Genomic DNA, 15,372 nt, shown 5'->3' on the forward strand with positions numbered 1-15,372 from the left:
TACCATAAAGGCCTGATTTGTGGAGTGCTGCAGAGATGGTTGTCCTTCTGGAAGGTTCTACCATCTCCATATAGGCACTCTGGTGCCCTTCTCCACTGATTGCTCAGTTTGGCCGGGCGGCCAGCTCTAGGAAGAATATTGGTGGTTCCAAACTTCTTCCATTTAAGAATGATGGAGGCCACTGTGTTATTGGGGACCTTCAATGCTGCAGAAATGTTTTGGGACCCTTCCCCAGATCTGTATCACAATCCGGCCGTGATTGGGAGTCCAACAGGCAGCGCACAATTGGCCCAGCATCGTCCGGGTTTGGCCGTCATTGTAAATAAGAATTTGTTCTTAACTGACTTGCCTAGTTAAATAAAGGTTAAATAAAAAATGTAATCTGTGCCTCGACATAATCCTGTCTTGGAGCTCTACGGACAATTCCTTCGACCTCATGGCTTGGTTTTTGATCTGACATGCACTGTCAACTTTGAGACCTTATATGGACAGGTGTGTGCCTTTCCAAATCATGTCCAATCAATTGAATTTACCACAGGTGGAATCCAATCAAGTTGTAGAAACATCTCAAGGATGATCAATGGCACATGAGCTCAATTTCGAGTCTCATAGCGAAGGGTCTGAATACTTACGTACATAAGGTATTTCTGTTTCGATTTTTTTAACATTTGCAACAATTTTTAAAAAACGATTTCACTTTGTCATTATCAGTTATTGTGTGTAGAGTCATGGGGGGGAATGATTTAATCCATTTTAGAATAAGGCTATAACGTAACAAAATGTGGGAAAGGTGAAGGATATGGCTGACAATTGCTTATGAAGTACAGTCATGTCAAAGAAAATACGTTGGACTTTGTACCAACACCTGTTCCACTTTATGATCAGGCTCAACACGGGAGTTTCCTTGTTAGAAAAAGCTAAGAGCACGCAGTCGTAGCACTGTGGGGGAATCTGAATTTGACACAGAATATAGGATATTTGTATATTTTTGGGTAATTTACAATACGTGAGGTTTCAAAATGTATTTTGTCGTAGTTTTGCTCTTGTTTAGGACACTTTCAATGGTGAACAGTGGTAAGAATGATTTTACTTCTAGAAAATGTGTCATAAGTTAAAGTAAAAGCTCTTTGCAGAGCCATATATAGCCTACATTATTTTTCAAATCAATAATAAACTTAAAAAGCAATTTTCAGTGACTAGCCTATTATATTGGTGGACTGAAGTTCATGTTTTGATATGTTGCTCCTTAAATATAAAAAAAAGATTATTCACCAACTTTCAAAATATAAATGTTTTTTTAATGTTATGTTCATGTTATTGATGACGACTCCAACTTTTTGTTTAATGGTAGGCTAGTTCTGTCAGCACTTATATTGTGATGTTTCCTTGTTGCCGCTGACAAGTTCCATTGATTGCACACCTGAGAAAATGTTTTTTACCCAGCAACATGATAAGACAGTTTGATTGGTTGGAACTGCCAGGTGTCAGGTGATAAGGCTATATACGCTCAGCAAAAATATAAAGACAACATGTAAAGTGTTAGTCCCATGTTTCATGAGCTGAAATAAAAGATCCCAGAAAAGTTAAATATGCACAAAAATGTTATTATTCAAAAGTGTTGACACAAATGTGTTTACATCCCTGTTAGTGAGCATTACTACTTTGCCAAGATAATCCATCTACCTGACCGATCGGGCATATCTAGTAGCTGATTAAACAGCACGATCATTACACAGGTCCACCTGGTGCTGGGGACAATAAAAGGACAATAAAACACAATGCCACAGATGTCTCTTGTTTTGAGGGTACAATTGGCATGCTGACTGCAGGACTGTCCACCAGAGCTGTTGCCAGAGAATTTCATGTTAATTTCTCGACCAAAAGCCGCCTCCAACGTCGTTTTAGAAAAATATGACAGTACGCCCAACCGGCCTCACAACCGCAGACCACGTGTGTTATTATATATATTCTTATTTTACCTTTATTTAACTAGGCAAGTTGGTTAAGAACAAATTCTTATTTACAATGACAGCCTAGGAACAGTGGGTTAACTACCTTGTTCAGGGGCAGATTGACAGATTTTTACCTTGTCAGCTCAGGGATTTGATCTAGCAACCTTTCGGTTACTGGCCCAACACTCTAACCACTAGGCACATGCCGCCCCAGGTAGGTAGCCTAGTGGTTAGAGCATCAGCAGTGTATGGCATCGTGTGGGCGAGATGTTCTGCTGATGTGAACTGAGTGCCCCATGGGGGAGGTGGGGTTATGGTATGGGCAGGCATACGCTACGGATAACAAACACAATTGTATTTTATCGATGGCAATTTGAATGCACAGAGATACCGTGACGAGATCCTGATGCCCATGGTTGTGCAATTCATCCGCCGCCATCACCTCATGGATCTCAAGGATCTGTACACAATTCTTGGAAGCTGAAAATGTCCCAGTTCTTCCATAGCCTGCATACTCACCAGACATGTTTGGGATGCTCTGGATCGACGTGTAAAACAGCGTGTTGCAGTTCCCGCCAATATCCAGCAACTTTGCACAGCCATTGAAGAGGAGTGGGACAACATTCCACAGGCCACAATCACCAGCTTGATCAACTCTATGCAAAGAACATGTGTCGCGTTGCATGAGGCAAATGGTGGTCACACCAGATACTGACTGGTTTTATGATCCGTGCCCCTACCTTTAAAAAAAAAAGGTATCTGTGACCAACAGATGCATATCTGTATTCCCAGTCATGTGAAATCCATAGATTATAGCCTAATGCATTTATTTACATCGACTGATTTCCTTATATTAACTGTAACTCAGTAAATCTTTGAAATTGTTGCATGTTGCATTTATATTTTTGTTCAGTATAGCATGACTGGCACATAAACGTGCTTTGTCTCAATTGAGTCTTCTTTAGTATCTTTTAAAATAACAAATGAGTCTAATACATAATTTAACTATACAAAGTTTCAATAAAATATTGGATTGATTGATTCGGTAGCCTAGATTTCATACCAAGACAATGAATATGATGTTACTATGCTTACTATTATCTATACCTTTTTTTTTTTTTTGAATTCCCTTCACTTTCTTTCTTTTACATACATCTCTACTAAGGAGTTGTGACTAACCCATTTTCTCCCCTTTGTAACCATTAGAGACATGGTCGCTGAGCTACATCTACACTGCCCTCTCAAAGCCAGTTGAATTGCCTGGTATCCATGAATTCACTGCCATGGGTCTGTTGAATGACAAACAGATTGATTACTATGACAGTGTGGCAAAGAAGAAGATTCCCAAACAGGACTGGATGAGGGAGAAGCTGCCAGCAGACTACTGGGAAAAAGGCACTCAGTCACGGAAGAGCAAGGAGCAGTGGTTCAAAGTCAACGTCAACATCCTGATGGACCGCATGAGGCACAACAACACTGGTGAGAAACCACACCTGCATTAGTATCACTCTACATCGTCTACTGTAGATATTTTACTAAAACTCTTAAGATAATGGATTAACTTCTAAGTATAATGCCAAAAAATAAATAAAAGACTTGACCATAGGTAAGTCATTCCCTCTCCTATTCTACTTGTTTTTCATCTCAGATGTCCATATTCTTCAGTGGAAACATGGCTGTGAGATTGACAAACAGCCAGACGACACATTGAAATTCATAAAGGGCACTGACCAATACAGCTACGATGGTGATGACTTCCTGGCCTTTGATGATGCCACTATGCAGTGGGTGGCACCAGTCGATCAAGCTCTGCCGACTAAGAGGAAGTGGGACGGGGTGCAGATCCTCAACCAGTACACCAAGGGCTACCTGGAGAAGGAGTGTGTGGACTGGCTGTCCAAATTCATGGCATATGGGGACAAAGAATTCAGGAGAGCTGACTGTGAGTACTTATGAAAGACGCTAATAAGGACTGAGTATTTTTTTTAAACAAGCTAACATTTGAATGTTGATCTGAACTTCAAATAGTGTAAATGTGGATTACAGAAAAGGCATATTTGTAAGTGTGAGATCAGAAATAAATCACTCATGTTTTCTGTTTCTTCCCTCTTTAGCCCCTCCGAAGGTCTATGCATTTGCTAAAAAAGCCAAAACTGCAGGACATGTCCGACTGACCTGCATGGCCACAGGTTTCTATCCCAAAGATGTACTAATGTATATTAAGAAGAATGGCGTCCAATTGACCAAACAAGATGGAGTGCAGTCTGACGGAGTCTTACCCAATGATGACGAGACCTACCAGATCAGGATGAGTGTGCAGATTCCAGAGGCAGACAAGGAAACTTATGAATGCTTTGTCAACCATACAACGTTGAAGGAGCCAATTTGGGTCAAATGGGGTGAAGTAGTTCTTATATTTCATATACCATTGCTGTATATATTTTTAACAAACATGTTATTAGCTGTTATCAATTGTGGTAAAATCAGACGTTTATGAGTCTCTTATGAGGTCATGAATGCAGATTATTAAAATGTGACTCCTGTTTTTTCAAGATCATTGTATAAGATGTTATTGTTAATGGTGAATATGTACTCTTATCTTGTCTTCCATGCAGATGGAAAATGCTGTGATTGTAGCCAAGTCACAGTTGTTGTCATTGTTGCTGTTGTTCTGGTGGTCCTCATAGTAGCCTTGGTTACCTCACTGTTGGTTCTTTGGAAGAAAGGCAAAATATGTAAGTTTCTCACATTGTGAATTAATTTCAAGTCTGTTATTTTTCTTATTGTTATTGTTCTGTGAGATAAACTGAAGCAATTATTGTTATTTCTGAAGAGAGTAGGCATGTGTCAACCTTACCTTTTTTGACATCAGGGCATTACAATACTATTAAGTATTGTACCCACGTGTTCCCACTGTTTCTTCCCAGTGTTTCTGATACTAATTTCAGAAAAACCTGTTATATTTGGCATTAACACCTTGCTCCATTGTTTTAGGTGCTGGTAATACAGGAGCTCTACCACCTACTGAGATCCAGGGCTCTCTAAATGGTACTGTTGATACAATGTCATTTTCCTTTCTTTAACAATTACATGTACAGTTGAAGTCGGAAGTTTACATACACTTAGGTTGGAGTCATTAAAACTCATTTTTAAACCACTCCACAAATTTCTTGTTAACAAACTATAGTTTTGGCAAGTCGGTTCATCTACTCTATTTTTCCAACAATTGTTTACAGACAGAATATTTAACTTATAATTAACTGTATCACAATTCCAGTGAGTCAGAAGTTTACATACACTAAGTTGACTGTGCCTTTAAACAGCTTGGAAAATTCCCGAAAATTATGTCGACTTTAGAAGCATCTGATAGGCTAATTGACAACATTTAAGTCAATTGGAGGTGTACCTGTGGAATAATTTAAAGGCCTACCTTCAAACTCAGTCCCTCTTTGCTTGACATCATGGGAAAATCAAAAGAAATCAGCCAAGACCTCAGAAAGAAGATTGTAGACCTCCACGAGTCTGGTTCATCCTTGGGAGCAATTTCCAAACACCTGAAGGTACCACGTTCATCTGTACAAACAATAGTACACAAGTATAAACACCATGGGACCACGCAGATGTCATACCGCTCAGGAAGGAGATGCGTTCTGTCTCCTAGAGATGAACATACTTTGGTGCGAAAAGTGCAAATCAATCCCAGAACAACAGCAAAGGACCTTGTGAAGATGCTGGAGGAAACAGGTACAAAAGTATCTATATCCATAGTAAAATGAGTCCTATATCGACATAACCTGACAGGCCGCTCCGCAAGGAAGAAGCCACTGCTCCAAAACCGCCATAAAAAAAGCCAGACTAGGGTTTGCAACTGCACATGGGGACAAAGATCGTACTTTTGGTCTGATGAAACAAAAATAGAACTGTTTGGCCATAATGACCATCGTTATAAAAGGCCATAATGACCATCGGAAAAAGGGGGAGGCTTGCAAGCCGAAGAACACCATCCCAACTGTGAAGCACGGGGGTGGCAGCATCATGTTGTGGGGGTGCTTTGCTGCAGGAGGGACTGGTGCACTTCACGAAATAGATGGCATCATGAGGCAGGAAAATTGTGTGGATATATTGAAGCAATATCTCAAGACATCAGTCAGGATGTTAAAGCTTGGTCGCAAATGGGTCTTCCAAATGGACAAATGACCTCAAGCGTACTTCCAAAGTTGTGGCAAAATTGCTTAAGGACAACAAAGTCAAGCTATTGGAGTGGCCATCACTAAGCCCTGACCTCAATCCCATAGACATTTTGTGGGCAGAACTGAAAAAGCGTGTGCAAGCAAGGAGGCCTACAAACCTGACTCAGTTACACCAGCTCTGTCAGGAGGAATGGGCCAAAATGAACCAAACTTATTGTGGGAAGCTTGTGGAAGGCTAACCGAAACGTTTGACCCAAGTTAAACAATTAAGGCAATGCTACCAAATACTCATTGACTGTATGTAAACTTCTGACCCACTTGGAATGTGATGAAAGAAATAAAAGCTGAAAGAAATAATTCTCTCTACTATTATTCTGACATTTCACATTCTTAAAATAAAGTGGTGATCCTAACGGACCTAAAACAGGGAATATTTACTAGGATTAAATGTCAGGAATTGTGAACAACTGAGTTCAAATGTATTTGGCTAAGGTGTATGTAAACTTCCGACTTCAACAGTATATCAGTAGCACAGCAATATCAAAGATCTGGTAGGGATGTGTATAATGATGGGCCATCTTATGAGAGTTAATTGTAATGATTGAATTATGTCTTGTGAGGATTAATGACAGCCCTCCTAATCCTTGTGTTTACACATCAATCATGTTTATTAATCACATACTGATGAGTTGTCACGATCGTCGTAACTTTGAAGAGAGGACCAAGGCGCAGCGTGAGAGAAATACATATTTTATTATGAAGACGAACAAACAGACGACCGTGAAGCTACTCAAACAAAATAGTGCTGACACTAAACACTACACATAGACAATTACCCACAACAGCCTACTGCCTATGGCTGCCTAAAATATGGCTCCCAATCAGAGACAATGAATGACAGCTGTCTCTGATTGAGAACCATTCAGGCAACCATAGACATACCTAGACACCTACACTCAACACAACCCCATGAACTCTACCAAAACCCCCTAGACACTACAACCACCCAAGACAAGACAAATACACACAAACATCCCCCCTGTCACACCCTGACCTAACCAAAATATTACAGAAAACAAAGATAACTAAGGCCAGGGCGTGACATGAGTAGTGTCGCCCCATATTGTCTATTTGTTGTTTTGGACAATGCCAATCAGTATATAGCAAAATGTTATTTAAACAGACTTAACTATGGACTTGCAGAGTTATACTGTTCACATGACTCTGTTACTTTCAGGCAATGGAAATGGAGCGGCCATTTTGAGCATGCCTGGTAAGACTGGTCATATTATGTTTGTTACACTTGTTAAAAGCAGAAAAGGCTCCAATTTATTTCATGCAACAGAGTGTAGATTATAATTACAATTAAGAATGATTGACTGAGAACATTGAATCCTGGTATTGTAAAAAAATGCCTTCATGGAGTTTTCAACAGTGAGTTTTACAAGGAACAATACAACAGGGCCTGTCATGTTTGCTTTTCGGTGCCAAGGTTGCTTTAATCACCTTTATCACAAGTCATGTGGTATATAGACTTGTAAAATGAGGACTGTGAGTCAAAGTCAATAAAAGGTTTCTCAAGGAAGGCAACACCTAAAGAATAACTAGCAGTTAGACACTGTGAACAATTTGGGGAACAACATGACAAATTAATTCTAACTAACTAATTAATAATCTGTACTGAATAGGAGTATTATGACACTGACGTTAAATTTAAAGTCACATCTTCTATGTGCTAGGCGGGTATTTTTAGAATCAGTCAAATTAGGAAGTTAATTAAATTCATACTTTTTAAATTGTCCATTGTGTGCTATGAGGATTTTTCAGTTAATTAATTTAATTTCAATTGAGAATATGCATGCCTATAGATGACCAAATGATCATCACTGAATACTGTATATCTGTATCTAACTAATTGATTATATTCTATTTTAGTGACAACAGATGGCGCTATCAGCACTTCCTCGGACTCTGGTAATGTTCTTCAAATGTATTGCCAGTTATTTGATCTTGTATTACTTACATAGACAGTGAATGCAACTGAAACTATGGAAATGCTGATGTTAGTTCTGCTGTTCCAGGTCAAGGCAGCAATGAACGTCTAGAGAGGGAGGCAATGCTGACAAATGAAGGTAGTATAATTGATCATTTTTGACATTTCTTTAGATGATCTAACAATCATGGCCTCCCAATCACATTCTTGAAAGTTCCTGTTTTTTCTGGTGTTAATTGTTGTTGTATGTAATATTACGTATCTGAGCACTTAACGGATTGGGTGCCAGCAGCCATACAATCCTGCATCCAACTACTGGCGCTTGCCCATTGACAGTACAAACCACATACAGTATATTAACCAACATCCCCTAACATAATTTGAATTATAACATGAATTCCTGGCATTAATATAAAAATGGTGTTTTCTGAAGGCAAGAACAATACAACAAGGCCTGTCATGTTGACTTTTCAGTGTAAAGGTTGCTTTCATCACCTTTATCACAAATCATGTGGTATAATTATACACTTGTAACATGAGAGGAGGACTGTGAGTCAGAATCAAGAACAGGCTTCTCAGGGAGTTTTAAAAGCCGTTAGACACTGTGAACACTGTGAACAACATGACAAATGAATTCTAACTAACTAATGAATGATCTGTACTGAGTAGGAATATTATGATACTGAAGTGAAATGTAAAAAGGTAGGAAAGTAAATAGAACATATTTTAGAAGTCACATCTATCTACCAGGGTAGTTTTCAATTCAGTCAAATCAGGAAGTGAATTCAATCTATGAACTAGAAATAGCCCATTGTTTGTTATTTAGGATTTTTCAGTTCATTAATCTAATTTCAATTGGGAATATGCATGCCAATGATGATAAGTGTATATCTGCATCTAGCTAAAGAGTGATTATATTCTATTTTAGTGACAACAGATGGCGCTAGCAGCACTTCCTCGGACTCTGGTAATGTTCTTCAAATGTATTGCCAGTTATTTGATCTTGTATTACTTACATAGACAGTGAATGCAACTGAAACTATGGAAGTGCTGATGTTAGTTCTGCTGTTCCAGGTCAAGGCAGCAAGGAACGTCTAGAGAGGGAGGCAATGCTGACAAATGAAGGTAATATAATTATAGATATATACACAGTACCAGTCAAAAGTTTGGACACACCTACTCATTCAAGTGTTTTTCTTTATTTTTACTATTTTCTACATTATAGAATAATAGTGAAGACATCAAAACTATGAGATAACCCATATGTAATCATGTAGTAACCAAAACAGTAGCCATTCCAGGTGACTACCTCATGAAGCTGGTTGAGAGAATGCCAAGAGTGTGCAAAGCTGTCATCAATGCAAAGGATGGCTACTTTGAAGAATCTAAAATCTATTTTGATTTGTTAACACTTTTTTGGTTACTATATGATTCCATATGTGTTATTTAATAGTTTTGACGTCTTCACTATTATTTTACAATGTAGAAAATAGGAAAAATTTAGGAAAAACCTTTGAATGAGTAGGTGTGTACAAACTTTTGACTGGTACTGTATATATAATGTAATACAATCTCATTCTTGAAAGTTACTGGGGTTTTTTTGGTGTTAATTGTTGTTGAGTGTATTATTATGTATCTGAGCACTTAACAGATTTGGTGCCTCCAGCCATTCCACCCTGCATCCAACTAGGCTACTGGCGCCTGCTCATTGTGACAGTACAACCCATATTAACTAACATGTCCAGTGAAAGTACAACCCATATTAACTAACATGCCCAGTGAAAGTACAACCCATATTAACTAACATGTCCAGTGAAAGTACAACCCATATTAACTAACATGCCCAGTGAAAGTACAACCCATATTAATTAACATGCCCAGTGAAAGTACAACCCATATTAACTAACATCCTTTTACAAATATCAGCATCATGAGACTACATGGACATGTAATACCAGTGATGTAATGTACTTAAGTAAATATACTTTAAAGTACTACTTAAGTCATTTTTTGTGATATCTGTACTTTACTATTTATATTTTTGACAACTTTATACTTTTACTCCACTACATTCCTGAAGAAAATAATGTACTTTTTACTCCATACATTTTCCCTGTCACCCAAAAGTCCTTGTTACATTATGAATGCTAAGCAGGACAGGAAAATTGTCTAATTCACACTTATCAAGAGAACATCCCTGGTCATCCCTACTGCCTCTTATCTGGCAGACTCACTAATCACAAATACTTTGTAAATACTTTGTAAATTTGGTCAAGACGTTTACACAGATCAGACACAGACAGAGTAGGATTAACTCGGTTTCAAAGATGTTTATTAAAATAATAGTCCAAAAGAAAAGAATAGGTCTCCCCCATGAGACCCTCTCCTGGATACCGTCTTCTGGGCTCCGGGTCTTGCTGTATCCTGTTTGGCACTCAAACGTTTCAGCTCGGGCACCGTCTCCAACTACACAGAAATCACCCAGTCCTCCCCTGTGTGCTGCCCTTCTGGCAGCTTTATGGGGCTTGTACAGCTGGTGAGCAATCAGCCCTTGATTACTCACCAACTCCCAAATCAGCCCCAATTAGTCCTGGGCAGAGAGCCCGTCGAGACCTGGCACGTCCAGCAGATAGAGCCATCGCCTCGTGATGTACACTCTGTCTGTCACCAGGCCTCGACGAGTCTCCCCCCTGGTGGCTGACCTGCTGTACGCCACAATATTTAAAACCAAATACTTTTAGACTTTTACTCAAGTAGGATTTTACTGGGTGACTTTCACTTTTACGTTAGTCATTTTCTATTAAGGTATTTTTACTTTTACTCAAGTATGATGATTGGGTACTTTTTCCACCACTGTGTAATACTAACTGCTCCATTAATATGTTTGCTTAGGTGTCATTCTTAGTTATCTAAATTAATGTACACTGAACAAAAATATACTGTAAACGCAACATGTAAAGTGCTAGTCCCATGTTTCATGAGCTGACATTTTCCTTACTCACAAAAATTAAATTTTTCTCAAATGTTGTCCACAATGTGCTTACATCCCTGTTAGTGAGAATGTTATCCTTTGTCAAGATAATCCATTCACCTGACAGGTGTGGCATATCAAGAAGCGGATGAAACAACATGATCATTACACAGGTGCACCTTGTGCTGGGGACAATAAAAAGCCACTCTAAAATGTTTAGTTTTGTCACACAACACAATGCCACAGATGTCTCACGTTTTGAGGGAGCATGCTATTGGCATGCTGACTTCAGGAATGTCCGCCAGAGCTGTTGTCAGATAATTTAATGTTTATTTCTTTACCATAAGCCACCTCCAATGTTGTTTTAGAGAATTTGTCAGTACGTCCAAGCGGCCTCACAACCGCAGATCACGTGTATGGCATCGTGCGCCCCTGCCCAGTCATGTGAAATCCATAGATTAGGGCCAAATGTATTTATTTTTATTTCAACTGACTGAATTTCATATATGAACTTAAACACTTCAAAATCTTTTAAATTGTTGCATGTTGCATTTATATTTTTGTTCAGTATATTATTGTCATTAGCATTCGTACTGTTAGTGCAGCTGTAGCAGGAGTATAAAAAGCAAGCACCCATTCCCATAATGACTATCTCTCTCTATTCTTTCAGCCATTGGGGAGTGACTGACAACGCATTCAAATCCAGCAAAGAACGTGTGATTTTGCTTTGTTAACAAATATTGTCAATCTAGATGTGGTCATTCCCAAGCATTAATAATTTTAATCCGATTGGCTTGGATATGAAAAACGTATTTATTAACATTTTGATCTTTTGAATATCGTAGTGGAATTCCTTGTTTGAATCAAATTTACCAAATAATTTTTCAACAAATAGATTGGTAAATCCATCAATATGTTGAACATTTTAATTGATTGGTATTGGAACCATTAGGCTATTTCTATTGTAGATTGAAATGATTGGTTTCTAGTTTAAAAATAATATGTTTTTTGCGCACACACACACACACTGAACTGCTTTTAAAATATGTTTTGTTTTTGTTTTTTATGGAAAGTATAATAAATAATTAATTAATAAAGGACTGCTTTGAACCAATGTGAAAGCCTCAGTAGCACTTGTGTGTTCAACAATACATTCCACATTTGACTGTTCCAAGAATTATTGGACCCCTGTTGTGCTTTTGAGTCATTATAATAATAAAAGATACCAATGAATAAAGGTAAGATTATCCACATATTGCATGAAGTAGGCCTAGCTACAATTACAGTTTACACAACCAACCAAACTTGTTTGACCACGTTCCATGCGGAAAGACTGGGGGTTCACTTGACAGAGAAAGCCAAGCTGCACTGTTGTCGGACTGCATCTCACAGGGGAATTTGACTCAGACCTTATTTAAGATAGCCCTATTATTCTTATTATTGTTGTTATTATTGTTGCTAAAAGTGAAAGTAAAATGTTGTTTGGGCCAAGTTGCTACGTTTTCTTTTTGTTTTCATATTAATTATTATTATAGAGGCACATTTCATGGATTCATGTTGAATTGTGTCATGTGAAAATGGAATGTTTTGTTAAATTATTTATTATTCTGTTGAATTATATCATTATTCTGAATGTGTTACTTATATAACGATTCAGGTAAGACCCAGATGCAGACAACGTCGAAGTAACAACAGTTATTTAATCTAACAGGGGTAGGCAAAGGACAGGTCAAGGGCAGGCAGGGGTCAGTAATCCAGATAGGTGGGGCAAAGGTACAGGACAGCAGGCAGGTTCAGGGTCAGCAGAGTGGTCAACACTGGGAAACCAGGAACAAACGAGAGACAGGAGCAGAGGGAAAACAGCTGGTAGGCTTGACGAAACAAAACAAACTGGCAACAGACAAACAGAGAACACAGGTATAAATACACAGCGGATAATGGGGAAGATGGGCGACACCTGGGGGGGTTGGAGACAATCACAAAGACAGGTGAGACAGATCAGGGTGTGACAATTTACTTAGTAACTACAATGTAGTTCTTAAAACTGTTAAGGTAATTAGGCTACAATGTTTATTTTGTACCTGTTGCTGCCAAGTGCCATGACTGTACCTGACTGTACACCTGTGAAAACCATCTCACCTGGCAACATAAAAGGACAGTTTGATTGTTTGGAGATGCTATGGTGCGACTAGCCTATAGAGTCGAATTTCATTGATCCGTGCTGGGAACAATAAAAGGCCAATCTAAAATGCCACAGATCTCTCAAGTTTTCAGGGAGCGTGAAATTGGCATGCTGACTGCAGGAATGTCAAACAGAGAATTGAATGTTAATTTCTTTACCAATGTCGTTTTAGAGAATTTGGCAGTACAACCAACTGTCCTCAGAACTGCAGATCACTTGGGTGGGGGGATTTCTGTCTTTAATATAAAGCTCTTTTGTGGGGAAAAGCTCATTCTGATTGGCTGGTCCTGGCTCCCCAGTGGGTGGGCCTGGCTCTCAAGTGGGTGGGCCTATGCCCTCCTAGACCCACCCATGGCTGCGCCCCTGCCCAGTCATGTGAAATCCATAGATTAGTGCCTAAAGATTTTATTTCAATTGGCTGATTACCTTCTATGAACTGTAACTCAATAAAATCTTTGAAATTTTTGCATTTACATTAATATGTTTGTTCAGTATATAGTTTTCACAAATCAAATAGTTTTCACAAATATAACATGGTCACTGTGGTAAAACGTTTATTTTGATTGCCGATTTTCTGTATTTATCTAAATCCCACCAGTAGCCTGATTTCAGAAGTGTAAACAGGATTATTAGGGAAATTGTTCTTCTTGCAAAGCATGTAAATGTTTTAAACAAACTATTATATTAACCTTCTCTATCCACAATAATTGCATTAATGTGTGCATGTAACCGTGCTCAATGTTACCCCCTTCTGAAATGTAAGGGAAAATTACTACAGTAAAAAAAGCCTAATCCAGCAAGCACAGACATCCCAGTACTGTTATTGTTATTTGTTGTTATTCTTAAAATGAATGAATGTTTTCAATATTGGCCAGGATGTAAAGACTGTACAAGGACAATAATTCCATCTACTCATCTTTGAGATGAGATTAATTCATACTCACCTTTACACTTACTTCTGCTTTGACCATAGGGCAAATGCAAATGCAACAAAACCCCAGTGTTGCTTAGCAACCTGATGTCACTGACAGAGTACACTGTGACCATCTTGGCTTTGTCTGACGGGGGTCGCCAAGCCCCTGACTGGCAGATTTACCACCAGTAAGACTGCCTCTCTTCTCCCCTCTAATCTCCCCAGTTGTTAGTTGTGGAGAGCTGTATGGTACAGCTGTACTGAAGGAGGAAGACTGATGGCCAGAGAGTTGCTACTCCAAAAGTATTCCTCTACTGTACTGTACTGTATTGCTCTTCTGTGTTGCTGTCCTGAGCTGCTTTTCTTTATCCTAGGAATTTAATAATAGGATTTAGTGTAAAAATATGACATTTTGATTGACTCATGTTCCCACAGACGACAGGTAGGGTTCTGAGGTGCTAAAAAGAGTCACTGGCAGGGAATTCGTAACACTTATTGCCACCTTACATCCAACCTATGCAGCTATTTCATTTGGTTACACTCTCTATGAACTACCTGTGTGCAACGTATTATGAATGTTTTAAGGATGCAATTTAGATGGAAAATGTATGTCATGTGTATTCTCTTTAAATGACTCACCCTTTGTGTCTAATCCAGAGACGGTCCCAGAGCATCTCAACCTGAGGAGCAGTGAAGTCTCCACACAGAGCTTCAGGGTCACCTGGGAACACTCAGCCCAAGACGTGGTCCTTTACAGACTGTTCTGGATCCCAACCAGAGGAGGAGACACTAAAGAAGTCTGTCTGTCAGGTTTTCTGTCTGTATGTTGATCTTGGTCTGTTAGTTAACCTCTTCCAAGCCAGTCTTCAATGCGTTTTCCCTGTTGCTTACTGAATCTCTCTCTCTTTTATTTTCTCCCTCTTTCTCCCTCTGCATGGTGAAGATGCAAATGAATGGTAACATGAACACCTACATTGAACACAAGGTGGCCGTGTCCACCATCTTCAGAGACAAGTTCGAAAGTGACCATCAAAGTGTCAACAGGTAAACTACAGGATATATAGCAAATGTAACCGCTCTCAAAAGACTTTGTAATTGCACTTTTGCACATTGAGCATAACAGGGTCAATGTAGTTTATTATAGTTGAGTATGTATAGTATAGTGATACTA

The 15,372-nt window shown here is 38.9% G+C and overlaps 1 protein-coding gene across 3 annotated transcripts; it reads left to right on the forward strand.

The window, feature by feature from the left end:
* The first annotated feature begins 789 nt into the window (after nucleotides 1-789).
* LOC120027545 (major histocompatibility complex class I-related gene protein-like) lies at nucleotides 790-12,211 on the forward strand. Of its 3 annotated transcripts, XM_038972537.1 has the most exons (12): nucleotides 790-1,074; nucleotides 3,159-3,431; nucleotides 3,601-3,894; nucleotides 4,067-4,351; nucleotides 4,568-4,687; nucleotides 4,947-5,000; nucleotides 7,380-7,415; nucleotides 8,078-8,116; nucleotides 8,224-8,274; nucleotides 9,064-9,102; nucleotides 9,210-9,260; nucleotides 11,777-12,211. In XM_038972537.1, exons 1-12 carry the CDS (start codon nucleotides 1,020-1,022, stop codon nucleotides 11,788-11,790), a joined length of 1,311 nt encoding a protein of 436 aa, XP_038828465.1. In that variant the 5' UTR covers nucleotides 790-1,019; the 3' UTR covers nucleotides 11,791-12,211. The 3 variants fall into 3 exon arrangements, with proteins under 3 accessions (XP_038828465.1, XP_038828467.1, XP_038828466.1); XM_038972539.1 differs by lacking the exons at nucleotides 8,224-8,274; nucleotides 9,064-9,102; XM_038972538.1 differs by lacking the exons at nucleotides 8,078-8,116; nucleotides 8,224-8,274.
* The last annotated feature ends 3,161 nt before the right edge of the window (nucleotides 12,212-15,372 follow it).

The sequence above is a fragment of the Salvelinus namaycush genome, chromosome 32, assembly GCF_016432855.1.
Source record: "Salvelinus namaycush isolate Seneca chromosome 32, SaNama_1.0, whole genome shotgun sequence".
Classification (NCBI taxonomy): Eukaryota; Metazoa; Chordata; class Actinopteri; order Salmoniformes; family Salmonidae; genus Salvelinus; species Salvelinus namaycush.